The sequence below is a fragment of the Canis lupus genome, chromosome 10 (assembly GCF_011100685.1).
Source record: "Canis lupus familiaris isolate Mischka breed German Shepherd chromosome 10, alternate assembly UU_Cfam_GSD_1.0, whole genome shotgun sequence".
NCBI classification, from domain to species: domain Eukaryota; kingdom Metazoa; phylum Chordata; class Mammalia; order Carnivora; family Canidae; genus Canis; species Canis lupus.
The window spans coordinates 64,218,448-64,246,278 of NC_049231.1; the positions used below are offsets into that span (position 1 = coordinate 64,218,448).

The following is a 27,831-nucleotide window of genomic DNA, read 5'->3' on the forward strand; positions in this document are numbered from 1 at the left end:
CTAACTTCAGGTCAAATTTCCACAACTGTTTTATGGTCAGTAAACTATCCACACTTGGCTTCCCAGAATGGTAGTACTAAAAGCCTTGTGGGGTAAGGAGAAGAGACCATTTTAAGAAGCACTCCATTTACTCATCTTCCACAAGGCAAAAGAGCTGGGCATTGGATTGTCCAACAAAACAAAGCTTTATCAGCATCCAGGAGGGCAGGCAGACAAACCAGGCTGTAGACACTCTTCCATTTGTCAACATCAGACCAGAGAAAACCTACTCCACACAGATATAAAAAGGATCACCATTCATCTTTTCTTTTTCTGTTGCCGCAACATTTTTCTTCTTTTAATCATCGTATCATGTAGTTTCTCAAGTCCTTCCTTTAGTCCATCTTCTATGATTTAGCAGGTGGGCTGTAAATGCCAGGGAGTTGATGAGCTCAGTTCACCCATTGCTAACAATTTCTCAATTTGTTGAGACAGAGACAGTGAATTCCTCAGGTCCTGTTGGTTAGCAATGATAAGTACAGGGACTTCCTGATTTTCTGATATCCTGGTTACTCTTATGAAGTTCAGTTTTGGCTTCTTCCATTTTTTCAACATCAACAGAGTCCACAACAAACACAATGCCATCTGTGCATCTGGTATATGACTTCCACAGTGGCCTTAATTTCTTCTGGCCACCTACATCCCAGAAGTGAAAAGTGACTGTTTTAGAATTTCCCAAGGTTGCCTTAATTTTTTCAGTGTTAAATCCTTTGGTAGGTACAGCATTTACAAATTCATTGAACTGCAGCCTATATAATAGAGTTGTCATTCTACCACAGTCCAAACCCCAAATAACAATGTGAGAGGACTGAAATGAAGGCAGGCTGGATAAGATAGAAGTCTGGTCTGACAGTCCATTCCCCATTTCCAGGTGCAAGTAAGTGTTCCAAATTGAAATGTTTTCTTCTTACTGTTTTAAAACCTCTCTTCCTAGGGGATCCAGCTGCCAGACTCCGAAATTGGAGTCTGGGTCCAAATGAGAAAGCATTTGGTAGGCATTTTTTACACGGGGTTTTGTGGGTAGATGCACCTCATGTCCACTCAGTTTAGCTCTCCATGCAGCTCTCTTCTGCCCATTTCTTTACTGGATTATTTGTTTTTTGGATGTTGAGTTTGGTAAGTTCTTTATAGATTTTGGAAACTAACCAACTAATCAGATACGTCATTTGCAAAGATCTTCTTTCATTCTGTAGGTTGCCTTTTAGTTTTGCTGATTGTTGCCTTCACTGTGCAGAAGTTTCTTATCTTGATGAAGGTCCCGGTTGTTCACTGCTTTTGTTTCCCTTGCCTCTACACATGTGTGCAGTAAGAAGGTGCTACAGCTGAAGTCAAACGGATTGCTGCCAGGGTTCTCTTCCAGGATTTTAATGGTCTCCTGGCTCACATTTAGGTCTTTCATTCATTTTGAGTTTATTTTTTGTGTATGATGTAAGAAAGTGGTTCAGTTTCCTTCTTTTGCATGCAGCTGTCCACTTTTCCCAACACCATTTGTTGAAGAGACTGTCTTTTTCCCATTGTATATTCATTCCTCCTTTGTCAATTAATTGACCATATAATTGTGGGTTTGTTTCTGAGTTTTTAAATTCTAGGCATTTATTGATCTAGGCATCTGTTTTTTGCTAGCACCATACTGTCTTGATGACTACAGCTTTGTAATAGAGCTGGAAGTCCAGAATTGTGATGCCGCCAGCTTTGGTTTTCTTTTTCAAGATTGCTTTGGCTATCAGGAGTCTATTGTGATTCTATACAAATGTTAGGATGATTAGTTCTAATTCTGTGAAAACTGCTAGGGATCACATAAAATGTATAGATTATTTTGGGTAGTACATTTTAACAATATTTGTTCTTCCAATCCATGAACATGGAAAGTTTTCCCATTTCTTTGTGTCTTCTTCTATTTCTTTCATAAGTGTTCTCTAGTTTTCAGAGTACAGATCTTTTACCTCTTTGGTTAGATTTATTCCTAGATGTCTTCTGGTTTTTGGTGCAGTTGTAAATGGGGTCAATTCCTTGATTTCTCTTTCTCTTGTTTCATTATGGTATATAGAAATGCAATGGATTTCTTCAGGTTGATTTTGTGTCCTGTGACTTTGCTGCATTTCTGATAATTTTTTTGGTGGAGTTTTTGGCTTTTCTATGTAAAATGTCATGTCATGGGATGCCTGGGTGGCTCAGTTGGTTAAGTGCTGCCTTCAGCTCAGCACTTGAGCTCAGCTTAGGGTCCTGGGACCAAGCCCCAAATCGGGCTCCCTACTCAGCGGGGAGTCTGCTTTTCTCTCTGCCTCTCTTCTTCTCATGCTCTTATGTCATGTTGTCTGTGAAAGTGAAAGACTGACTTCTTCCTTGCTGATTTGGATACCTTTTATTTCTTTTTGCTGTCTGACTGCTGAGGCTAGGACTTCCAGTACTATGTTAAATAACAGTGGTGAGTGTGGACATCCCAGTCTTTTTTTTTTTTTTAAGATTTTATTTATTCATTCATGAGAGACACAGAGAGAGAGGCAGAGACATAGGCAGAGGGAGAAGCAGGCTCCATGTAGGGACTTGATCCCAGGACTCCAGGATCATGCCCTGGGCCGAAGGCAGATGTTCAACCACTGAGCCACCAAGGTGCCTTGGGTCCATCTCTTTATTTAGGATTAATTTCTAGAGGTGGAAGCCCTGGGTCCAAACCCAGAATATTGTGAATTTTAATTGATATTGCTAACTTAAACTCTAAAAAGGTTATATTAATTTACGAGGCCAAAAAAATGCTATTTCTTTGGATACCTAACAATCCACATCTTTGCTAACATGATGGGTAAAATGTGTTTTAATTGGACATCCCAGTCTTATTCCTTACCTTAGAGATAGAGCTCTCAGTTTTTCCCTATTGAAGATGATGTTAGCTGTGGGTCTTTCATGTGTGGCCTTTATGATGTTGAGGTATATTCCCTTTATCCCTACTTTGTTGAGAGATTTTATCATGAATGATGCTATACTTTATCAAATGCTTTTTCTACATCTATTGAGAGGATCATATGGTTCATATCTTTTCTTTTATTAATGTGATATATCAGGTTAATTGATTTGTTAATATTGAACCACCTCTGCAGCCAAAGAAAAAAAATCCCACTTGATCCTAGTGAATTATTCTTTTAAAATATTGTTGGGTTCGATTTGCTAGTACCTTGTTGAGAAGTTTTGCATCCGTGTTCATCAAGGATATTGGCCTATAGTTCTCCTTTTTAATGAGATTTTTGTCTGGTTTTGGAATCAAAGTAATTCTGGCCTTTACAGTTGAATTTGGAAGTTTTTTTTCTATTTCTATTTTTTGGAAAAGTTTGAGAAGAACAGGAATTAACACTTTTTTAAGTGGTAGAATTCACCTGCAAAGCCATCTGGCCCTGGACTTTTGTTTCCTGGGAGACTTTTGATTATTAATTCAATTTCTTTGCTGGTTATTGGTCTACTCAGGCTGTCTGTTTGTTCCTGTTTTAGTTTTGGTAGTTTATATATTTTTAGGAATTGATTGATTTCTTCCAGGTTGTCCAATTTGTCAACATACAGTTTTCATAATATTCTCTTCTGACTGTGTTTCCTTGGTGTTGGTTGTTATATCTCTGCTCTCTTTGGGATTTTACTTACTTGGGTCCTTTCTCTTTTCTTTTTGATAAGTCTGGCTAGGTGCTTATCAGTTTTGTTAATTCTATCAAAGAACCAGTTCCTGGTTTCATTGATCTGTTCTACCTTTTTTGTTGTTGTTGTTCTTTTTATCATTTACTTATGCTCTTATCTTTATTAGTTCCCTTCTGGTGGCTTTAGGCATTATTTGCTGTTCCTTTACTAGCTCCGTTAGGTGTAAGGTTAGGTTGTATACTGGAGACTTTTCTTGCTTCTTGAGGTAGGCCTGTATTGCTATGTACTTCCCTCTTATGGCTACTTTTGCTGCATCCCAAAGGTTTTGGACTGTTGTGATTTCATTTTCATTTGCTCCTATGTATTTTTGTGTTTCTTAATTTCCTGTTTAACCCATTCATTCTTTTTAGAATGTTCTTTATCCTTCATATATTTGTGGTCTTTCCAAATATTTTCTTGTGATTGACTTCTGGTTTCATAGCATTGTGGTCAGAAAATATGCATGGTATGATCTTGATCTTTTTTTTACTTGTTGAGGCCTGGCTGGTGATCCAGTATGTGATCTATTCTGGATAATCCCATGTTCATTTGAAAAGCATTTGTATTCTGTACTTTAGGATGAAATGTTCTGAATATATCAGTTAAGTGTCTCTGGGTCAGTGTGTCATTCAAAGCTACTGTTTCCTTATTGATTTTCTGCTTAGATTATCTTTCCATTGATGTAAGTGGAGCGTTCAAGTCCCCTGCTATTACTGTATTATTATTAATACAATTGTTTCTTTATGTTTGTTATTGTTTTATATATTTGGGTACTCCCAAGTTGGGCGATAAATATTTATAATTATTAGATCTTCTTGTTGGATAGACCACTCCATTATGATAAGGTGGTCCTTCTTCATCTCTTGTTGCAGTCTTCAGTTTAAAATGTAGTTTGTCTGATATAAGTATGGCTACCCTGGCTTTCTTTTGATCTCCATTAACATGATAAATATTTCTTTGTCACCTCACTTTCAATCTGCATGTGTCTTTAGGTCTAAACTGAGTCTCTTGTAGGTAGCGTATAATTGGGTCTTTTTTTTTTTTTAATCTATTCTGATAACCTGTGCCATTTGGTTGTAGCATTTACTCCATTTACATGCTTCCTGATACATATGTGTTTAGTGCCATTTTATTACTTGTTTTCTCAGCATTTCTGGAGATTTTCTCTGTTCCTTTCTAGATTTTGTTGCTTTTGTTCTTTCTTTCCAGTCAGAGAATCTCCTTAAATATTTCTTGTAGGGCTGGTTTAGTGGTCACAAACTGCTTTAAGTTTATTTGTCTGGGAAACTCTGTATCTCTCCTCATATTCTGAATGACACCCTTGATGGATAAATTATTCTTGGTTGAGTATTTTTTGCATTCAGAACATTGAACATTTCATGCCACTCTCTTCTGGCCTGCCAACTTTCTATGGAGAGATCTGCTGCTAACCTTATTTGTCTTCCATTGTAGGTTAGAGTTTTCTTTTCCTTTACTGCTTTCAGGATTCTTTCCTTATCTCTGTATTTTGCAAATTTTGCTACAATATGTCTTGGTGTTGGTCTGCTTTTGTTGATTTTGATAAGAGTTCTCTTTGCCTCCTGGATTTGGATATCTGTTTCCATCTCCAGGTTAGGGAGGTTTTGTTCAAATAAACCTTCTGTCCCCTTTTCCCTCTCTTCTTCTTTTGGGATTCCTATGGTATGAATGTTATTACACTTTACAGAGTCATTGATGCCATAAGTCTACATTCATGATGAAGTAGTTTTCTTTCCTTCTTTTCAGCTTTGTTATTTTCCAAAATTTTATCTTCTATATCACTTACTCATTCTTCTGTTTTTTTCCATCTTTGTGGTCATTACATCCAGTCCATTTTGCGTCTTGGTTATAGCATTTTTAATTATTATTTTGGCCTGACTAGATTTTAGGTCTTTTATCTATGCACTAAGGGACTCTTGTGTTTTCTATACTTTTCTGAAGCTCAGTTAGTATCCTTCTGATTGTTGCATATTATACACATTTTGATTAAGATCCCTGACCATTATCTCTTCTTGTTCTTTCTTTTTGGGGTGAATTCCTCCCTCTTGGGATTTTGTGTAGGTCTCTGTCTTCTGTGTTATGAAAGCCTGTTATGTTTCCCGCTCCTGAGAGTAATGGCTATATTAAGAGGTCCTATAATGTCCAGGTCCTGGAGCTTCAGGAAGTGTTTCTGGTGTATGCTGTGTGCATTCTGCTATTGTGTTTTGGTTACTTTTTACCTTAGGTCAGTTCTCTGCAGAGTTTCTCTTTGCCTGCAGTGGTTAGTATTTTCATTAGTTTAGGTCTACTTGTTAAAAGAGGCTAGATCCTATTTCTCCTAGAGCTGAAGCTCTGCAGCACTCTGTGGTGAGTAGACTGGATGTATGCAGGAGGTTTGTGCTGGTCTTTTGGGGGAGAGGCCCACTACTCTTCTGACTCTCAGGCACACTTGCCCTAGTTCAGAAGACTTGCAGAGTGCAGAGGGGTAGGGCTTGGTATAAGTGGCTCAAGCCTCCACTGTGGGGTGCTGTGCTGCTCTGAAGTCCCTCTGTGCTGATGGCAGAGGAAGGGGAAGAATGGCATCAGTGGGCTCTCTGGTCCTCAGAGAGTAGAATGTATACCCACCGCTGCTCAGGAAACCCTCACAGAAGAGCAGACAATCTCTTCTCGTGAGGTGTCCCAGGCATCCCTCAGATCACTGCCTTCAACCTATCTGTGTCTGAGTTGTCTGCCCACCCAGTCATGCGGTGCTCCTGGGTTTTATCTCATGTACACTGTCTGTGTTTCAAAACTCCAAATTTTAGTGCCTTACAGACTCACACTGATCCTCGGAGGAGGGTCTGGCCAAGCTGTGGCTGGTGCTAGTTTGTCCCATAAGAGCAGTCACACAAAGGTGCAGGAGGCTTGGAGTTTATGGTAAGGTGCAGCAAGAAGCCAAAGCCCAGGTGACCTGCCCTCAGCAGGTGTCTTGGCTCATATGCTAATGAACGGGGCAGCTCAATATTGTCCACAGGCTCTTCTGTCCCTAGAGAGGCAGTGCCACCTCTCCCAAATACATTCCTAGAAGGAGAACTGTCTCCCACTGCCACCCAGGGGATCCTCAGAGCACACTGTTCACTGTCTGCTCCTGAGCCTTTGCCCTCCTCCACAGGAGCATCTCTATACCCACCAGGCTCTACCTGGAGATGTTGCAGACTTCTAAAACTTTAGTCTCTGAGCTCTGCTACTTCTAAAAACTTGGAAAAATCAGCCACTCTCATTTTCCCTATCAGTGGTTTTAGGAAAGTGCTTTTCTTGTTCAATGCTCTGCACTCTATTCATTCTGTCCTCTCTCTCTGATCAGGGCTCCCTCTCTTCTGCAGCTCTCGTGATTCCTTTCTCCCCCATATCACACCTCTGCATCTTCTAGTCTTCAAGTTGTGGCTTCTTTTCTCCCTCTAGTTAGGCAGTTTCTTCTCTCAGTTCCCAGATTGATTTCCTGGGTGTTTAGAATGATTTGATATGTATCTAGCTATGCTGGATGGACAAGGCAAATATAGGGTCCTCCACTACTCTGCCATCTTAACTCTTACTCTTTTATTCTTAAAGTACAGTTTTGCCAGGTAAAGTATTCTTGTTTGGCAATTTTTTTCTTTCAGTGTTTTTTTTGTTTTTGTTTTGTTTTGTTTTGGTTTGTTTTTTGTTTGTTTTTTTTTTTTTTGATAGCATGAGTAGGGAGATGGCGGAGAAGGGCAGAGGGAGAAGTAGACTCTCCACTGAGCAGGGAGCCCGATGAGGAGCTTGGTCCCAGGGCCCTGGGATTATGATCTGAACCAAAGGCAGATGCTTAACCAACAGAGCCACCCAGAGGCCCTTCTCCTTATTTAAAATAATTTTTATTTCTTTACTTTTAACTTTTAGGTTTTTGTTTTCATTTATTTTTCTGAGTTTATTTTGTTCATGTATTGCTCTCCTGATTTTCTTTAGTTATCTGTGTGCTCTTTTTAGCTCATTGAGCTTTTTATTTTTTTAAATTATTTATTTCTTTATTTATTTTCATTGAGCTTTTTATTTATTTATTTATAAATATATTTTTTAAGGTTTTACTAATTTATTCATGAGAGACACAGAGAGAGAGAGAGAGAGAGAGAGAGAGTGAGAGAGAGGGAGGGACACAGGCAGAGGGAGAAGCAGGCTCCATGCAAGGAGCCCGATGTAGGACTCGATCCCAGGACCCAGGATCATGCCTTGGGCCAAAGGCAGGCGCCAAACCACTTAGCCACCCAGGGATCCCCTTCATTGAGCTTTTTAAGGATAATTTTTTTTAAAATTCTCTGTCAGGCAGTTCATGGAGCTCCATTTTTGGCACTGGTTACTGGAACTTTTTAGTTTCCTTTGGTGGTGTTATGTTTGCCTGATTATTTGTGACTTTATAGCCTTGCACTGATGTCTGTGCAACAAAAAGAGCAAGAACTTCTTCTATTCTTTACAGAGTGTTTTTGGGAGGTAGAGACCTACTCCTGAAGGTCACCAGGAAACAAGCCTGCCTCCAGGGGTACAGTTGAGCAGAACTAGGGCCAGATCACGGGGCTGCTTCCAGGTCTACAGTTAGGTCAGTGGTTGGCTGGTTTATTACTGGGGGCATCAGCAGGCATAGTTTGTGTTGGTTACCCAGGTGGGTAGGCTACTTCTGAGTCCATAGTTGGCAGGCCTGTTACTTGGGACACAGATTGGCATGTCTCCTCCCAGGTCCCGGGGTGGACAAGACCGACTCTAGGATCACATTTGAGCAGTTGGAGCTGGTTATGGGGTTGCTTCTAGGTCTACAGTTGGATCAGCAGTCAGTGGGCTTGTTGCTAGGGTCACAGGGAGGTGTCATCCTTGCCTCAAGTCCATTGGGGGGCAGGGCTGGTACCAGGACAATGGATGGGTGGGGCTAGAACATGTACATGGGGTAATAGAGCTGCTCCTGGGTCTGTAGTCAGGTCCTGGGGCAGGGGTATGCCTTCTCAAAGAGTCCTCTGTCTTGGGCTCTACTGTGGTGTTACAACTTCCTGCCTGTATTTTGAAGCTCCCATAGTGGCACTTTTGTTTGTGGATGTTTGCCAAATTCATGTTTTTTTGGCAGGGGAATGAGGGCTGGAGACCTCTTGTTCTGCCGTCTTGTTTAGCCATCCCTTAGCTGCTGGCTTTGTTGAATGCTATTCACTTCACACTTCTTTTCAAATTCAAAGGAAAACAAAATAGGAAAATGCCATTTTCTTTCTCTACAGGAAATAATTTATCTTTAAACTACTAATGCCAAAGCGTTGGTTTAAATTATTTATTTAACTGCTCATCCTTTATAGGAATCATTCCATTGAAATTTTGAGATTTTAGATGAGAAAAACTGAAGAGTTGAAATGATAGTACTTTGGTTTGGAGTTGGGACCATATATTGTATAGGCTTTGTGACATACACTTGGTAGACCTCAGTTTATAAAACAATAGCAGTAAAGTAAGTGCTATAAGCCTGGAACTATGCAATCCTTCTTAACAGTTCTTTTTTTCTCCTGTCCACTTCCCTCAGATGCTGAAGGAAGCATAGGTCTGGGCTCTGCAGAAAAAAACCCCCCACAAAACTTCATATAAAGTCTCATAATTCCACATGCCTCTCTTGTCCTTCTTTGTATCTTTTTTTTGTTCCAAATTTTGCATTTCAAAGTCTCAAAGAAGTAAGTAGCAGTGACCCATTTTTCAGAGAGCAAGGTAAGAAAATAAATAGGCCAAGCTAAGATTCATCTTAGAGAAAAGTGAAAAGGGGACATAGTGAGGACATTCAAATATTAACCATTTTTGTTCCTTCACACACAGTCATCTATGTTTTATTTGTGCTTTTTCTGTAATTTCTCATATAGTTTCTTCTGCATGTTGATATTCTTATCTGTGAAGGCCACCTGCTCAGCTGAACATCTTGGCTGGAAGTGATTGCTCTCTTACCTCCTCATGCTTTTCTGGGGGTACCACTTATAGTCTAACTTACTATGTTCATATCTTTCTTACTAAATTAGGCAAGAATCATGCCAATTTTCTATGGCCTACAAAGCCTGGCTTCTCAAAGTATAATCTCCAATCCAGCAGCATACACATGATTGAGAGCTTGTTAGAAATTGGGCATCATGGGCTCTGCTACAGACCTATTCAATGAGAATCAACATTTTAGCAAGATCCCCAAATTTATTGTATGATCACTAAAATTGAGCCTTTGCTAAAATCAGTGGGCTTGGTATTTTACATTATATTATCCAAGAACCATCTTATAACACACTAACTAGCAATGCCCAAGGACTTATTTTTATTCATTTACTAGAAGCTCTTGCCAGTTATAACATTGTTATTCTGTTATGCTTTAAATATTTTGGGTAATTTGGATACCATTACCTTCTTCATTGCAGGTCTTAGTCATCAAAGATTCAGCACGAGTGTCTTTTTCAAGTTCATTTCTTCCATCAAGTACTTGTCTGTTTTTTTAATTGAAAAAAGAGATTAAAAAGAAAGGATGGAGTTAATATTGAATACTTGCAAATTTCTGAAGTTTTAAAAAATGTAATAAAAACATTTCCTTGGAACCTTTCAACAATACAATCGTTTAAATACCATAATGTTACAAACAATGAAAATTGTTTTCAATTTTTCCCATCATCAAATAATTTATAGGACATTTTTGAACAATTAAATTCAAATTTAAGATACAAATAAAATGTTTTACATATATGATTTTCAAAAGAAGTAATAGGAACAAAGTGAGTCTCTTAAACTGCTGGGATTTAGACTATTAATATGTATGGTAAAATATTTCCTATTAAATAAATTTTATTTTCCTAGTTTTAAAAGTAATCTATAACTGTAGAAAAATTTAAAAACTGCAGGAAAAAAACATTAACATAATTCAAATATCCAGAGTTCTCACCTGGATAATTAGCTCCTATACTTATTATTATGCATTTTTAAAAACAAAGCTGAGGGATCCCTGGGTGGCGCAGCGGTTTGGCGCCTGCCTTTGGCCCAGGGCGCGATCCTGGAGATCCGGGATCGAATCCCACATCAGGCTCCCAGTGCATGGAGCCTGCTTCTCTCTCTGCCTCTCTCTCTCGCTCTCTCTCTGTGACTATCATAAATGAATAAAAAAAAAAATTAAAAAAAAAAAAACAAAGCTGAGATAATATTGCCTTATAAAATTTTATATAGCTCTCATACATTTTTTGTTAAATTTTTTATTTAAATTATTATACATTAAAATGAACTTTTTTTTAAAAAAGATTTTATTTATTTACTCATGAGAGACACACAGAGAGAGAGGCAGAGACACAGGCCGAGGGAGAAGCAGGCTCCATGTGGGGAGCCTGACGTGGGACTCGATCCAGGGACTCCAGGATCATGCTCTGGGCTGAAGGCAGCGCTAAACCGCTGAGCCACCCAGGCTTCCCTAAAATGAACTTTTAAAGGTATAGTTTCGGGATCCCTGGGTGGCGCAGCGGTTTGGCGCCTGCCTTTGGCCCAGGGCGCGATCCTGGAGACCCCGGATCGAATCCCACATCAGGCTCCCGGTGCATGGAGCCTGCTTCTCCCTCTGCCTATGTCTCTGCCTCTCTCTCTCTCTCTCTGTGACTATCATAAATAAATAAAAATTAAAAAAAAATTTAAAGGTATAGTTTCTAGGGGCATCTGGCTAGCTCAGTTGGAAGAGAATGTGACTCTTGATTTCAGGATTGTGAGTTTGAGCTTCACTTTGGGTATAGAGATGATGTAAAAATAAAAATCTTTAAAAAAATAGATATCTATTCTATGAATTTAACAGATGTATAGATAGATATATGTTACTGCTGGGGTGCCTGGGTGGCTCAGTTCGGTTAAGCAGTCTGCTTCTGATTTCAGCTCAGGGAATGATCTCAGGGTTCTGGGATAGAGCCCCCCCTAGTCAGGCTCTGTGCTCAGCAGGGAGTCCCCTTAAGGATTCTCTTTCCCCCTCTCCTCCTTCCCTCTCTAAAATAAACAAACATCTTTAAAAAAAAGATTTCTGTTCTGCTACCACAATCAGAATACAAAATAGTCTCAGCATGCCAAAAAAACTCTCTCACTTAACAGTCACACTTTCCCCTATTAGTAACCCCACTAGTCTTTCCTTGATAACTACAGTTTTGACTTCAGGACTGTCATGTAACTATAATCCTAGGTAAAAACTTGTGACAGGATTCCGTCACTTAGTGTAATGTTCTTGATATTCATCTAAGATGTTACATTCGATAGTTTACTTTTTATTGCTGAGGAGTATTTCACTGTATAGATGCTACCAGTTTATTCATCTTTTGAAGGATATTTGTTTTTCCAGGATTTGGTGACTATAAATAAAATGACTCTAACCATTCATGTAGAGGTTTTTGTGTGATATAAGGTTTCATTTCTCTAGTGTAAATATGCAAGAATATGATTGCTGGCTCATATGGTAAATATATGTTTAATTTTGTAGAAAGCTACTGAATTTTTTCCAAGATGGCTCTACCATTTGGTATTCTCATCAGCAGGGTATAGAGAGTTTTGTTCCTGTGCATCCTAACTAGTGGTTGGTATTATAAGTATTTTTTTTTGTTATTATAGACAATGTAGTAGGTATGCAGAGGTAGTTCATTGTGGTTTTGATTTTGCATTTCCCTCATGGCTAATGACATTGAATATTTTCTCATGTGCTTTTTTGTTTTTTTTTAAGATTTTTTTAGGGGGATCCCTGGGTGGCTCAGCGGTTTAACTCCTGCCTTCGGCCCAGGGCATGATCAAGATTGTGCTTTTAGTGTCAGATCTGAGAATTCTTAGTCTAATCCCAGATAATGAAGATTTATTCCTATACTTTCTTTTAAAAATTTTATAGTTTTGCATTTTATATTTAGGTGTAGAATCCATTTTAAGTTAATTATTGAATAAGGTGTGAGGTTTAGTTTGGGGCTCATTGCTTTTACACATAAGATGTCCAGTTGTTCCAGTACCATTTGTTGAAGAGTACTCTTTCTCCATTGAATGGCTTTTGTACTTTTGTCAAAAATCAATGGGGCATATATATACATAGATTTATTTCTGGATGGTCTATTCTATTTCATTAATCTATGTGTCCTTTTTATAATACTGCACTTTCTTGATTAGTATAGTTGTAGAGTAGGGAATAACAAACCACAGTCCATGAGATTAATTAAGGTAATTTACAGAAACTTTATTTTTGTAGATAAAGTTTTATTGAAATACATCCACACCTATTTGCGTATTGTCAGTGGCTGCTTTTTGCTGTAATAGCTATCTATGACAGGGACTCTATGATTTTCAAAACCTAAAACATTTACTAAATGACCCTTCACAGAAAATGTTTGCTAATTCTTGCTTTAGAAAACATCTTAATATCATGCATGATTTTTCCAACATTATTTCCCTTCTTCAAAATTGTGTTTGCTATTCCAATTCCTATCCTTCTGTATAAATTTTGGAATCAGCTTCTCTGTATCTACGTAAAATCATTCTGAGATGTTGATTAAAATTGTATTAAATGTTTAGATTAATCAGAAGACAACTGACATGCATACCATGTTGAGTCTTTTGGTCCATAACTATGGGGCCTGTCTCCATTTATTTTGGTCTTTGGTTACTTTAAGCAGTATTTAGAACTCCCTGAAGACAAAGACCAGGAACAGATGGCTTCACAGGTAAATTCAACCAAACATTTTTTTTTCTAAATTTTAATTAAAATTCCAGCTAGTTAAAATACAGTGGGATATTTGTTTCAGGTGTAAAATTTAGTGATTCATCACTTACGTACAACATCCAGTGCTCATCACAACCCGTGCTCTCCTTAATGCCTGCCCATCACTTATTTAACCCATCCAGTCACCTACCTACCTTCCAGTTTTCTATAGTTAAAAATCTGTTTCTTGGTTTGTTTTCTCCTCCCCCCGAAGTTATTCCATTTTGTTTTAAAAATGCCACATATGAGTGAAATCATAGAGTGTCTGTCTTCCTCTGACTGACTTTGCTTAGCATAATATACTCTAGCTCTATCTATTTCATTGCAAATGGCAGAATTTCATTCTTTTTGATGGCTAAGTAATATTTTATTGTATATATAAATCATCTTTTCTTTATTCATTCATCAGCCCATGGGCATTCGAGCTCTTTCCATAGTTTGGCTATTGTTGATAATGCTACTATAAACAGCAGGATAGATGTGTCCCTTTGTATCTGTATTTCTATATTCTTTGGGTAAATATGGAGCAGTGCAATTGCTAGGTCATAGGATAGTTCCATTTTTAACATTTTGAGGAACCTCTGTACTGTTTTACACAGTGGTTGCACCAGTGGATTGCATTCCTGCCAATAGTGTAAGAGAATTCCATTTCCTCTCCATTCTCACCAACACCTGTTGTTTCCTGTGTTGTTAATTTTAGCCATTCTGAGTGGTGTGAAGTGGTGTCTCATTATAGTTTTGATTTGTATTTCCCTGGTGATGAGCGATGTTGAGCATATTTTGATGTGCTGGTTAAGCCATCTCTATGTCTTCTTTGGAAAAATGTCTAGTCATGTCTTCTGCCCATTTCTTAAACTGGATTATTTGTTTTTTGGATGTTGAATTTGGTAAGTTCTTTATAGATTTTGGAAACTAACCAACTAATCAGATACGTCATTTGCAAAGATCTTCTTTCATTCTGTAGGTTGCCTTTTAGTTTTGCTGATTGTTGCCTTCACTGTGCAGAAGTTTCCTATCTTGATGAAGGTCCCGGTTGTTCACTGCTTTTGTTTCCCTTGCCTCTACACACGTGTGCAGTAAGAAGGTGCTACAGCTGAAGTCAAACGGATTGCTGCCAGCGTTCTCTTCCAGGATTTTAATGGTCTCCTGGCTCACATTTAGGTCTTTCATTCATTTTGAGTTTATTTTTTGTGTATGATGTAAGAAAGTGGTTCAGTTTCCTTCTTTTGCATGCAGCTGTCCACTTTTCCCAACACCATTTGTTGAAGAGACTGTCTTTTTCCCATTGTATATTCATTCCTCCTTTGTCAATTAATTGACCATATAATTGTGGGTTTGTTTCTGAGTTTTTAAATTCTATTCCATTGATCTAGGCATCTGTTTTTTGCTAGCACCATACTGTCTTGATGACTACAGCTTTGAAATAGAGCCGGAAGTCCAGAATTGTGATGCCGCCAGCTTTGGTTTTCTTTTTCAAGATTGCTTTGGCTATCAGGGGTCTATTGTGGTTCTATACAAATGTTAGGATAGTTTGTTCTAATTCTGTGAAAACTACTGGTGGTATTTTGATAGGGATAACATTAAATGTGTAGATTATTTTGGGTAGTAAAGTATTTTAACAATATTTGTTCTTCCAATCCATGAACATGGAAAGTTTTCCCATTTCTTTGTGTCTTCTTCTATTTCTTTCATAAGTGTTCTCTAGTTTTCAGAGTACAGATCTTTCACCTCTTTTTTTCTCAAGATTTTATTTATTTATTTGAGAGATAGAGAACATGAGGAGGGACAGAGGGAGAGGAAGAAGCAGGCTCTCCGCTGAGCAGAGAGCCTGATATGGGGTTTGAGCCCAGGATCCTGGGATCATGACCTGAGCAGAAGGCAGTTGTTTAATCGATTAAGCCACCCAGGCATCCCCACATCTTTGGTTAGGTTTATTTCTAGGTATCTTCCCATTTTTGGTGCAGTTGTAAATGAGATTGATTCCTTGATTTCTCTTTCTGGTGCTTCAGTATGGTGTATAGAAATGCAACTGATTTCTGTACATTGATTTTGTACCCTGTAAATTTATGGAATTCATATAACAGTTCTAGCAGTTTTGGGTGGAGTCTTTTGGGTTTTCTATATATATAGTATTGTGTCATCTACAAATAGGGGAAATTGACTTCTTCCTTCCTTATATGGATGCCTTTTATTTCTTTTGTTATCTGATTGCTTAGGCTAAGGCTTCAAGTAAATGTTAAGTAACAGTGGTGAGAGTGAACATCCCTGTCTTATTCCTGACCTTAGAGATAAAGCTGTTTTTCCCTATTGAAGATGATGTTAGCTGTGTACTTTTTGTATATGGCGTTTATTATGCTGAGGTATGCACCCTCTATCCCTGCTTTGTTGAGAGATTTTATCATGAATGGATGTTGTACTCTATCATACAGTTTTTCTGCGTCTCTTGAAATGATCATATGGTTCTTTTATTTATGTGGTGTAGCAGGTTGATTGATTTACAGATATTGAACCACCTCTACAACCCAGAAAAGAAATCCCACTTGATCCTGGTGAATTATTCTTTTAAAGTATTGTTGGATTCAGTCTGCTAGTACCTTGTGGAGAAATTTTGCTTATAGTTCTCCTTTTGAATGGGGTCTTTGTCTGGTTTTGGAATGAAGGTAATACTGGCCTTGTAAAATGAATTTGGAAGTTTTATTTCCATTTCTATTTTTTGGAATAGTTTCGAATAGTTTGAAACTTTTAAATGTTTTGTAGAATTCACCTGTGAAGCCATCTGGCTCTGGACTTTTGTTTATTGGGACACTTTTGGTAGTTTATATATTTCTACAAATTGATTGATTTTTCTCAGGTTGTCCAATTTGTTGACACATAGTTTTTCATAATATTTTCTTATAATTGTTTATATTACTGTGGTGTTGGTTGTTATATCTCTGCTCTCATTTGTGATTTTTCCTTACTTGGGTCCTTTCTCTTTTCTTTTTGATAAGTCTGGCTAGAGGCTTATCAGTTTTGTTAATTCTTACAAAGAACCGGTTCCTGGTTTCATTGATCTGTTCTACTTTTTTTTTTTGTTCTTTTTATTATCATTTATTTATGCTCTGATCTTTATCAGTTCCCTTCTGCTGGCTTTAGACATTATTTGTTGTTCCTTTACTAGCTCCGTTAAGTGTGTGTAAGGTTAGGTTGTATATTGGAGACTTTTCTTGCTTCTTGAGGTAGGCCTGTATTGCTCTTTTAGCTACTTTTACTGCATCCCAAAGGTTTTGGACTGTCATGTTTTCATTTTCATTTGTTTCCATGTATTTTTAAAAATTTCTTTGATTTCCCGGTTGACTCATTCATTGTTTAGCAGCATGTTGCTTAGTCTCCATGTATTTGTGGTCTTTCCAGATATTTTCTTGTGGTTGACTTCTGGTTTCATAGCATTGTGGCCAGAAAATATGCATGATATGATTTCAGTTTTTTTGTACTTTTTGAGGCCTGATTTGTGACCTACTATGTGATCTCTTCTGGATAATGCCCCATGTGCATTTAAAAGAAAATTTATATTCTGTACTTTAGGATGAAATGTTCTGAATATATCTGTTAAGTGTCTCTCGGTCAGTGTGTCATTCAAAGCTACTGTTTCCTTATTGATTTTCTCCTTAGATGATCTTTCCATTGATGTAAGTGGAGCGTTCAAGTCCCCTGCTATTACTGTATTATTATTAATAAAATTGTTTCTTTATGTTTGTTAATGTTTTATGTATTTGGGTGCCCCCAGGTTGAGGGCAAAAATATTTATAATTATTAGATCTTCTTGTTGGATAGACCCCTTCATTATGATATAGTGCCCTTCTTCATCTCTTGTTGTAGTCTTCAGTTTAAAATCTAGTTTGTCTGATATAAGCATGGCTCCCTGGCTTTCTTTTGACTTCCATTAACATGATAAATATTCCTCTATCTATCACCTCACTTTCAGTCTGCATGTGTCTTTAGGTCTAAACTGAGTCTCTTGTAGGTAGCGTATAGTTGGGTCTTTTTTTTTTTTTTAATCTATTCTGATAACCTGTGTCATTTGGTTGTAGCATTTAGTCCATTTACATTCAGAGTGCTTCCTGATACATATGTGTTTAGTGCCATTTTATTACTTGTTTTGTCAGTGTTTCTGGAGATTTTCTCTGTTCCTTTCTAGATTTTGTTGCTTTTGTTCTTTCTTTCCAGTCAGAGTCCCCTTTAATTTTCTTGGGGCTGGTTTAGTGGTCATGAATTCCTTTAGGTTTTGTTTGTCTGGGAAACTCTTTATCTCTCCTTGTATTCTGAATGACATCTTGCCAGATAAAGTATTCTTGGCTGTGTATTTTTTCCATTCAGCACATTGAATATATCCTGCCACTCCCTCTGGCTTGCCAGATTTCTGTGGAGAGATCTGTAGCCAGGCCTGTGGGTTTCCCTTGTAAGTTAGGGACTTCTTTTTTCTTTCTGCTTTTAGGTGTTTTTCTCTATCAGTATATTTTGAAATTTTAATTACAGCATGCCTTGGTATTGGCTTACATTTGTTGATTTAGATGGGAGTTCTCTGTGCCTTCTGGATTTGGATGTCTGTTTCCTTCTCCAGGCTAGGGAAGTGTTCAGTTTTATTTCCCCGGATATATTTTCCATCTCCTTTTCTCTCTCTTCTTCTTTTGAGACTCTTAATACAATTGCTATTATATTTGATAGAGTCAGTGAATTCCTCAAGTCTATTCTCATGATCCATAATTCTTCTCTGGTTTGTTTTACTTCCTCTTTTTCCATTATTCTATCTTCTGTATCACTTACTTATGTCTTTGCTTCTTCTATCCTGGTGCTCATTACATCCTGGTGTACAATTACATTTGAATTTCAATTATTGGATCTTTCATTTCTATTTTTAAAAATTATTTTCCCTCTGTAGTAAGGATCTCCTTGAAGTCTTCAGTATTTTTCTCAAGCTCAGTGAGATATCCTTATAATTGTTGCTTTAAATTCTTTTTCTTTTTTTTTTTTTTTTTTTTTTTATTTATTCATGATAGTCACAGAGAGAGAGAAAGAGAGGCAGAGACACAGGCAGAGGGAGAAGCAGGCTCCATGCACCGGGAGCCCGACGTGGGATTCGATCCCGGGTCTCCAGGATCGCGCCCTGGGCCAAAGGCAGGCGCCAAACCGCTGCGCCACCCAGGGATCCCTAAATTCTTTTTCTTTTAAAGATTTTATTTATTTATTCATGAGAGATACACAGAGAGAGGCAGAAATTCCAGCAGAGGGAGAAGCAGGCTCCTTGTAGGGAGCCCAATGTGAGACTTGATCCCAGGACCAAGATCTCACCCTGAGCCAAAGGCAGACACTTAACCATGGAGCCACCCAGGCATCCCTGTTGCTTTAAATTCTTTATCAGGCATATTACTTATATCTGGTTTGGTTAGATCTCTGACTGTGCCTTTTTCTTGTTTCATTTGGGATGAATTCCTCCATCTTGGCAGTTTGTTTAAGTCTCTTCTTCTTTGTGTTAGGAAAGCCTGTTATGTTTCCTGTTCCTCAGAGTAATGGCTTTATGAAGAAGAGGTCTTATGGTGTCCAGGGTCTGGCACTTCAAAGAGTGTCTCTGCTGTATGCTGCATGCTCTCTGCTGCTGTGTTTTGGCTCCTCTATCCTTTAGGCCTGTGGTCTGCAGAGGCTCTTCTTGCCTGCAGTGGGCAGCATTTGGCCCTTAGTCTGTGTATGGCAAGTTTTAACAGGTGTGCTCTGATCTGCTTGTTAAGTGAGACCAGATGCTACTTCCACTAGAACTGAAGCCTTGCAGAATTCTGTTCAGCATACTGGGTGTGTGCAGGGGTTTCTGTTGGCCTTTTGGGAAAGGGGCCCACTGCACTGAGACTAAGTCACATACCTCCAAGAAGGGCAGTACCAGCAGAGTTTGGGGGGATGGGGCAGGCCTTGATGTAATAGGTTAGGTAGCCAGTGGTGGCACTGTGCAATTTACTGGGGGGTGGATGAAGGAAATGGTGTAAGCCAGTTGCTTTGTCTCCAGAGAGAGGTCTCCATGGTTGCCTGTCTCAGTAAAGCACTCCCAGAAGAGCAAACAGTCTCTCCCTATACATCCTAGGTGTTTTTCAGATCAGTTTTTTCAGATCAGTTTTCCGTCTGGGTTGCTTGCCTGCTAGGAGCAGCATAGTGCACTTCAGGCTCTATCCCGGCCAAGCCTGATGACTTAAAATTCCAAACTTCTGGGATGTGGTGTGGTGGGGGCCTGTGCTGGTCTTCTGGGGAAGGGTCTCACTGCACTAGGATGGATGCAGATTTGACCAAGAAGGGCAGTCGTGCCAGAGAACAGGGGTGTGGAACTAAGAGCAAGCAGGCTAGGCAGCCAGTTCCCAGCGAGCTACCCTCAGCAGGTGGTTCCGTGACTATGCCAAGCAGTGAGGAAGGGAAATGGTGCCTGATAACTCTTGTCCCGAGAGAGGCATGTCTGTGAATGCCACCTTTCACAGATGGGCTCCAAGAGGAGCAAATGATTTCCTCTGTGCAGTATAAGCATTTTTCACATCACGCTATCTGTCCCAGGGGCTGCTCACCTGCCTTTTCTATAGGAGTAGGGCAGCGCCCTCAGGGCTGTATCCCAGCCAAGCCTGCCAACCTTTGGAACCAGTCTTTGACCCCTACTGGTTGCAAAAACTCAGGAAAATCAGCCCCTTGCGTCTTCCTAGCTTTGGGGAGGTGTTCTCCTTGTGCATTCCTCTCTCTCTCTCCTTTCTCTGCAACCGGGGCTCCCTCCCCTCCACAGCAATTGTGATCCATTTCTCTCCCAAACCACATCTCTGCACCTCCTACCTTCCTCGATGTGGCCTCTTTTCTCCTAGTTGTGCAGTTTGTTCTATCAGTCAAATTGATTTCTTGAGCATTCAGAATGATTTGATAGTTACCTAGTTGTGTTCTAAGATAAGGGTCCTTCTCCTACACTGCCATCTTTCCTCCCTTCTCTATCAGATATTTAAAGAAGAGTTAGTACCTATCCTTCTCAGATAATTCCAGGAAAATGAAGAGGAATAACCCTTCTGAACTCCTTTTACAAGGCCAACAAGTTGGAGATTTCATTTTCTTTGAATAAATACCAAGAAATGAAATTGCTAGATTATATAGTAATTCTTAATTTTTCAAGGAACCACCATACTCTTTTCCATAGTAGCTGCACCAGTTTACATTCCTACCAGCAGTGCATAAGGATTTCCTTCTCTTCACATCTTCACCAACCCTTGTTATTTCTTGTCTTTTTTATTTTAGTCATTTTGACAGGTGTAAGGTAATATCTCACTGTGGCTGTGATTTGCTTTTCCCTGATGGTAAATGATGTTGAGCATCTTCTTATGTACCTGTTGGCCTTTCGTATGTCATTGGAAAAATCTCTAGACTCTGTGCCTATTTTTTGTTACTATTGAGTTGTATGAATTCTTTATCTATTTTAGATATTAACCCCTTATCAGATATATGATTTACAAGTATTTTCTCCAGTTCAGTAGGTTGCCTTTTCATTTTGTTGATGGTTTCCTTTTGTTGTGAAGAAGCCTTTTAATTTGCTATAGTCCCACTTGTTTATTTTTGTTTTTGTTGTCTTTGCTTTTGGTGTCAGATCCAAAAAATCATTACTAAGATCAGTATCAAGGAGCTAACTGCCTGTTTTCTTCTAGCTATTTTATGGTTTCAGGTCTTACAGTCAAATCTTTAATCTATTTTGAGTTAATTTTTGGAAGGAGTATGAGATAGGACACTAGCTTCATTTTGCATGTGATTGTCTAGTTTTTCCACCATCATTTGTTGACAAGATTTGTCCTTTCCCCATTATTTGCATGGCTCCTTTTACTATAAATTAGTTGACCACACATATAAGGGTTTATTTCTGGGCTTTCTATTTTTTTCCATTCTGTGTGTCTTTTATGCTAATACATACTATTTTGATTAGACTGTGATTTTTTAAAATATATTCTGAAAAAGGTCTTTTGATTACTCTGTGTGTTAACATTAATGTTTGGATTTAAATCTATTTTTTGTCATTTTTTTCTTCCACGGTTTTTTTCTTTTGTAGCTTCTTTTGGGATATTTTAACTTCTTTTAGTATTCTATTTTAATTTATTGTGTTTTTCTTTATTTTTGTGTAGTCTCTTAAATGGTTGTTCTAGGCAAGCTTAACTTTTCTTAGTCTACTAAAATTTTTTTTTAACATTTTAAGTGGGATATAGAATCCTTTCCACATAGTTTCCCTTTACTGTTTACTTTTTGCACGTTTGTAGTCTTCTTCTGCATGACTATAGAACACTCTATTATTTAAGTATCTCACCAATGTTAGACATCTTTGCATTCAATCTTCAAACACTTTAAAGAACTCAAGAGGAGAACAGTCTATTATATTTACTATTTCTGTTTCTTTTTTCTTCATTCCTGAAGTTCTGTTTTTTTCTCTGGTATAATTTCCCTCTGTCTTGAGAACTTCCTTTAGTAATTCTTTTAGAGCAGGTCTCTTGGAAACAAATTCTTTCAGTTTTTCTCCACTATATTTGAGAAGTTTTCAGCCATTATTTCCTTGTCTGTTTTTTTCAGTGTGACACTCTTTTTCTTTTCTTTCTAGGACTCTGATGTTATGAATGTTAGACTTTGGCATTGTCTCATAGGTCCCTGAGGCTCTCTTAATTTTTTTCAAAATTTTTTTCTTTGTTGTTCATTGGATATTTTCTGTTGACTTGTCTTCCAGTTCACTGGCTCTTTCCTTTTTTCATCTCAGATCTGCTATTATTGAAGCCATCAGTGTGCTTTAAAAAATTTGGTTTTTATTTTTGAGTTCATTTGTTTTTTTTTCTGTTTTCTATTTCTTTTTTGAGACTTTCTATTTTTTATTTGTTCCAACAGTTTTTATGATTGTTGAAGAATTTTTGTAAAGCTGCTTAAAGTTTTGCCAGATAATTCCCACATATGTCATTTCAGTGTTGTTGTCTATTGACTGCTTTTTTTTTCATGTGAGTGGAGTTTTTCTGGTTCTTTATATGCCAAGTAATTTTGGGTCCTGGACATTTTGAATATTGTATGACTTCTTTGGTGAAATCCCATGATAAATGTTTTTTTTTTTAAGATTATTTATTTATTTATTAGAGACAGAGAGATTGAGAGAGAGAGAGAAGCAGGCTCCATGCAGGGAGCCTGACATGGGACTCGATCCCGGGTCTCCAGGATCATGCCCTGGGCCGAAGGTGGCACTAAACCACTGAGCCACCCGGGCTGCCCCCATGATAAATGTTGATGTTTTTGTTCTAGCAAGAAACTAACTGATCTTGTTGTTTAGGTTTCAAGTTCCAATATATCTCTGAGAGCTGTGGTTCCAATGTCAATTTAGTTTTTAAAGTCTTTGCAATAATATTTAGATCTGCCCATATGTCACTTGTCAACCTGGAACTTGGATGATACTTTATCTGTTAGCTTAGACTTCAAAGTCTTTTATATGCTGGTTAAGATTAGATCTACACATGCAAAGGCTTGGGGTATAAAGTTGGAGTTTATAAATAATTTAATGGGGTCACTTTCTTGATGTCCTTCCTATCTGTATTCTCCTTTGGTACCTTGTACTTCAGTTACTCCATGCTGCCACACACCTCCTTCCTTGGCTGTATACTGGCTCCAGGCCCAAGTGGTGGCAAAATGAAGGAAAAAATATTGGTAATTTCACCATAAAGTGAGGTGCTTCAGATTTTGGTCTTCTTTCTCAATCTATCTGCCACTATTTACTTTCCAGAGTCTTCAAATAGCTACTCTGTACATTCTTTGTTGGATTTTAGCTGCATTCAATAGGAGAGAAAGGAATAAATAGTGTGCTCATTCCATCTGGAACCAGAATGTGATAATCATGATTCTTTAAGGCTTACATACTATTCTAATATTTGGATATACTGTAATTTACTCAGTAATCCCCAGATAGACATTTAAGGGTATTTACTTTTATGATAACAATGTGATGGACATTTGTATGTAGATATTACAGAAGTGAAATTGTAAGTCATGATACTTAAATCTTTTTGATATAGTTGATATAGTTGCCAAAATTACTGAAAAACTGAAAAACCTTATAAGATTTATAAGACCTTCAAAAAGAATACTGGTCATGTTAAAAACAAATGGGGGGTGCCTGGGTGGCTTGTTTGGTTAACCGTCCGACTCGATTTTGGCTCAGGTCTTGATTTAAGATCATGAAATAGAGCGCTGCATTGGGCTCTGTACTTAGGAGGGAGCCTTTTTCTCTCCCTCTCTCTTGGCCCATCTCTCATACTCATGATTGCATTCTTGCTCTCTCTCTCTCAAAAATAAATAAATCAATCTTAAAAAGAAAAATGGCAACCAGCCTTGAAAATTCCCTCAACAGACAAAGCCAGTCTCATTCTACAAACCAAGGTTAATTTGGCTCATTTGGCAAGACTAATTTAATCTGGGTCATTTCTTGCTTATGCTTGTGGAAATTATAAGTAAAACTTCAATTATTTTCTAGAGTTGATATAAGGTAACCACTCGCCAGTTGCCTATCATTTAAGAAAAATTTTATATAACCCAATCACTCTGAAGAATAAACAGTCATTGCTCTCTCACTATATAAGCTGTTCTATAAAAATATACCCCTGAGCCTCATTCCATGTTTTGGCTTGGGGCCTCTGGTTTGAAACACCCTTTTTGGTGTGCGCACAATAAACTTTTACTAATTACTACTTTGGCAATTCACTAGTTTTACTCTGTGATTTCTGAACTTTTGACAACCACAATGCACTGAAACGCATTAAGCACCATTTTAATAATGTATTTGACTCTTCCCTCTTCCTCCCCCTCAAAATTGTGGTGACCACTGCAGGTTGATAGCTTAATTTATGATAGGTAAATTTAGGGAACTAATCATGCTTTACTTTGCCTTTCAGGGTAAATAACTGGTTGGTAAGGAAACTTTTTTTTCCTATATAGAAGAATTCTGGCTTATAAATGCAGGAGGAATGAATGAATTAGAAAATCACCAATTCACTACCCCTTATTAAATGATAATCTAAGCAGCTTTCATCGGTAAATTCCAAAACATTAGACAAAATGTTGATGGGGAACTTCACACAGATCTTCTGTTTTGGTGGGGTTACACCCTATAATAAACTCATTGTAAGTTGCAAATACCCAAAGTTGATGATGCGTTTAATACACCTAACCTACCAAACATCACAGCTTGGCCTAACCAACTTTAAATATGCTCAGAACACTTATATTAGCTGATAGTTGGGCAAAATGCTCTAACACAAAACCTATTTTGTAATAAAGTGTTGAATATCTCATGTAATTTACTGAATACTGTACTGAGAGTGAAAAATAGAAGGTTTGTATGGGTACAGACTGGTGGTTAAGTGTGTCGGTTGATTATCCCCCTCCTAATCATGTGGCAGATTGGGTGCTGCGGTTGGCTCCCACTGCCCAGCATCACAAGAGAGTATTGTACCACATATTGTTAGACCAGGAAAAGATCAAAATTCAAAATTTGAACTATGGTTTCTACTGAATGTGTATCATTTTTGCACCATCACAAAGTAAAAAAATCCCAAGTTGAACCATCGTTAAGTTAGGTACCACCTGTAATGGAGAATTCCAGTAAGTAATCTTAACATCACTAAAAGACATTTTATACATCATTTTGTGATGTAATAAAGAGCACACAGTATGCTTTGTTATTTTTCGTGCTTTGGGACACAAAGCAACAATTTTCCAAAATTGGTTTACTGAAACATATATAAGAAAAGCAAAATAACTATAATTTCTAAGTTTAGGGGATTTATAGATGATACATGTTCCTCTCCCTTATTCCAGACATGCAGTTTCTCTCTGAGAAGGGAGATGCAAAGCTTGGCGTGTCTCAAACCATAGGTAACAGACCAATAGCTTGGTCTATAAGGAAAAGGTATTACATGGCGGCATCAGGGTGTTTCAGGCCCCATTTAGAGGATTTTTCCTGGACACCTGTCAGATCAGAATGTAATTCAGGACCTCTGTCCACCTGTTTTCAGTTGTACATGAAATAGCAAAACCAGCATATTTTACAATTATTTTCTGTGTATATGACATTATTTATTTTTTTAGGTTATTTTCTTTTCTTTCTTTCTTTTTTTAATTCTCTCCTTGAAAGTTTCAGTTTCCTAACTTTTGATTTCTCTTTGTTGATAGAGGAAGATATGTGATCCTAGATTCAAAAAATATGGCAGAGAGATTAAAAAAAATAGACCCAAAGAAATAGTGAAGAACAGTAAAGGCACAGAGATATTCCTGCTTTGTCCTCAGTGGCATCCATTTCATTTTTTTGAAACCATACATTTAAATATTTTAACATGGCTGCATGAGGTCCACATCTGAGGATAACTGCTTTCAGGTAAAAATAAATGTATAAATAAAGGCTCCTTAAAGTGAGTCCCTTTATTTTTAAAGATTTATTTTATATTAGAGAGTGAGCAAAAGAGCAAGTTAGGGGAGGGGCAGAGGGAGAGGGAGACCAGCAGACTCCCCCCTGAGCAGGGAGCTCAACAGGAGCTCCATCCCAGGATCCCAAGACAATAACCTGAGCCAAGACCAAGAAACAGACGCTTAACTGAGCCACTGAAGTGCTCCAAAGTGAGTCCCTTTAAACTGGGATTGAAAATCACCATAGGGGCAGCTGGGTGGCACAGTGGGTTGAGTGTGGGACTCTTGGTTTTGGCTCAAGTCCTGATCTCAGGGTTGTGAGATCAAGCCCTGTGTGACTCTGCTCAGTGGGGAGTCTCCTTCCCTTCTCCCTCTCCCTCTGCCCCTCCTTGTCATGCTGTATCTCAAGTAAATAAGCAAATCTTTAAATAAAAAATTTTTAAAAAGGAAAATCACCTTAAATAGTAAAAATACAATTAATAAAAACAACAAACTAAAAAATAAAAGGAAAAGTCATATGGATAAGCTTAAAAGGTAGGTTATAATTTCAACTCTGCATAAATTCTTGGATTAGATTCTATAGGAGCGTTGTATGGCATCTTTAACTTCACTTTTGACTTTCACAACACACATCATCATAAAGAAAGCCACTTTTTCAAGAAATATTTAAGGACTTCATTTTTTGTGGCTTCTATTAATACTTTGATAGTAAACTCATTTTCTTTTGCAGTTTTTAAAATTTCATTATCCTTATGGAATTTCTTTTTCATATAGTTGGTCTCAGTGCCATTTCCTAATTTATCAATGGTTTTTGCACAAGATCTAATATTTCTCTGTCTCTTTCATGGAGCTCATGAAATATTCTTTATGCAAGATTTTTAGTTGTTTAGAAATGTCTCTGTATTGCCATGTTAGGCGTTTGCATAGCTGACAATCTGTGAAGGCACTGATGATCTAGCACTTAATAACAGGTGGACTTAGATGCTTGTATTCACTGTGGAGGGATATTTGAGTGGGGACTAAGGTTATATAAGTAGTTAGCTCATTCATAAATATTTCGCATTATGAAGACTGTTGCCCTATGTAAACTCCTGTAACTGTAGGATTTCAGATAATGAATACCTAGGTAATAAGGATCCCCTCGCATAGGTGAAATGTTAGGATATTTTGAATGCTCTGAGCTTTGTGGAAAAAAAATACTATCTAAGAAGGATGGGGAAGTCTAATAATAAAGGTTAAGGGTTTCAAAATGTGTAATACTAATAGGACTTTGTACATGAAATTATACTTTTATGTTTTTCATTTCGCTTTGTTAATAAAAAGAATACATTCCAAATGAAAACGCTAACCCATAAATTTTGGAGCTTTGGATTTTCAAGGCATTTGCCTTTCTAGTTCCAGTACTGGAGAACTATGGTTCTATAATAGAGCCAGGAATCTGTAAAGCACCTCTTTCCTCATAGCTTTTCCTGAGACACATTAAAGCTACAACAAATAAAACTTCTCCTTCACAGTACACTTTAGTGGGTCAGATAATGAAAATAAGAAAATTCATTGGAGACCAGATTAGGCTACAGAGAAAATGGAAATTCTTTTTTGTTCTCCAGCTCTCGTTATGGATATTCCTCACATTATCTTGATGACCTTTCTTAAACATAGCTGGGGATTCAGCAAAAACCTGTAAACATCTCTAAGTTGTCAAACTGCTGATATCCTTTAATTTTTATGTTTTAAAAGAGCTTAAGACTGACGGTCTTCTTTGGAAATGATTAAAGTTGGCCAGTTTTAGTCCTATACTGGGGCTCAGAAAAAGATGTCTGTACTTGTTTTATGTTTGCTGCCTATAAAACCAAAAACTATCTAGTGGGGATAATTTGAACCTAATCAATCCTGTGTAATATATATTTAGTTACCTTAATAGCTGCACACTGGAAATGCTCAGTATATTC

The 27,831-nt window shown here is 37.8% G+C and overlaps 2 protein-coding genes across 12 annotated transcripts in view; both read right to left on the minus strand.

Moving 5' to 3' along the window:
- The window catches only part of WDPCP (WD repeat containing planar cell polarity effector), a 424,783-nt gene that overhangs the window by 33,247 nt on the left and 363,705 nt on the right, over window positions 1-27,831 (minus strand). For all 11 annotated transcript variants that reach the window (XM_038551410.1, XM_038551407.1, XM_038551409.1 and 8 more), the window contains one exon: window positions 10,093-10,172. In XM_038551410.1, the coding sequence (XP_038407338.1) occupies window positions 10,093-10,172 (80 nt within the window). The remainder of the gene's footprint in view (window positions 1-10,092; window positions 10,173-27,831) is intronic.
- On the minus strand, window positions 165-904 carry LOC100686813 (ADP-ribosylation factor-like protein 4A). Its single transcript, XM_038551417.1, is given in 2 exon segments — window positions 165-552; window positions 554-904. Coding segments are annotated over 2 exon segments (606 nt in total). The 3' UTR covers window positions 165-297.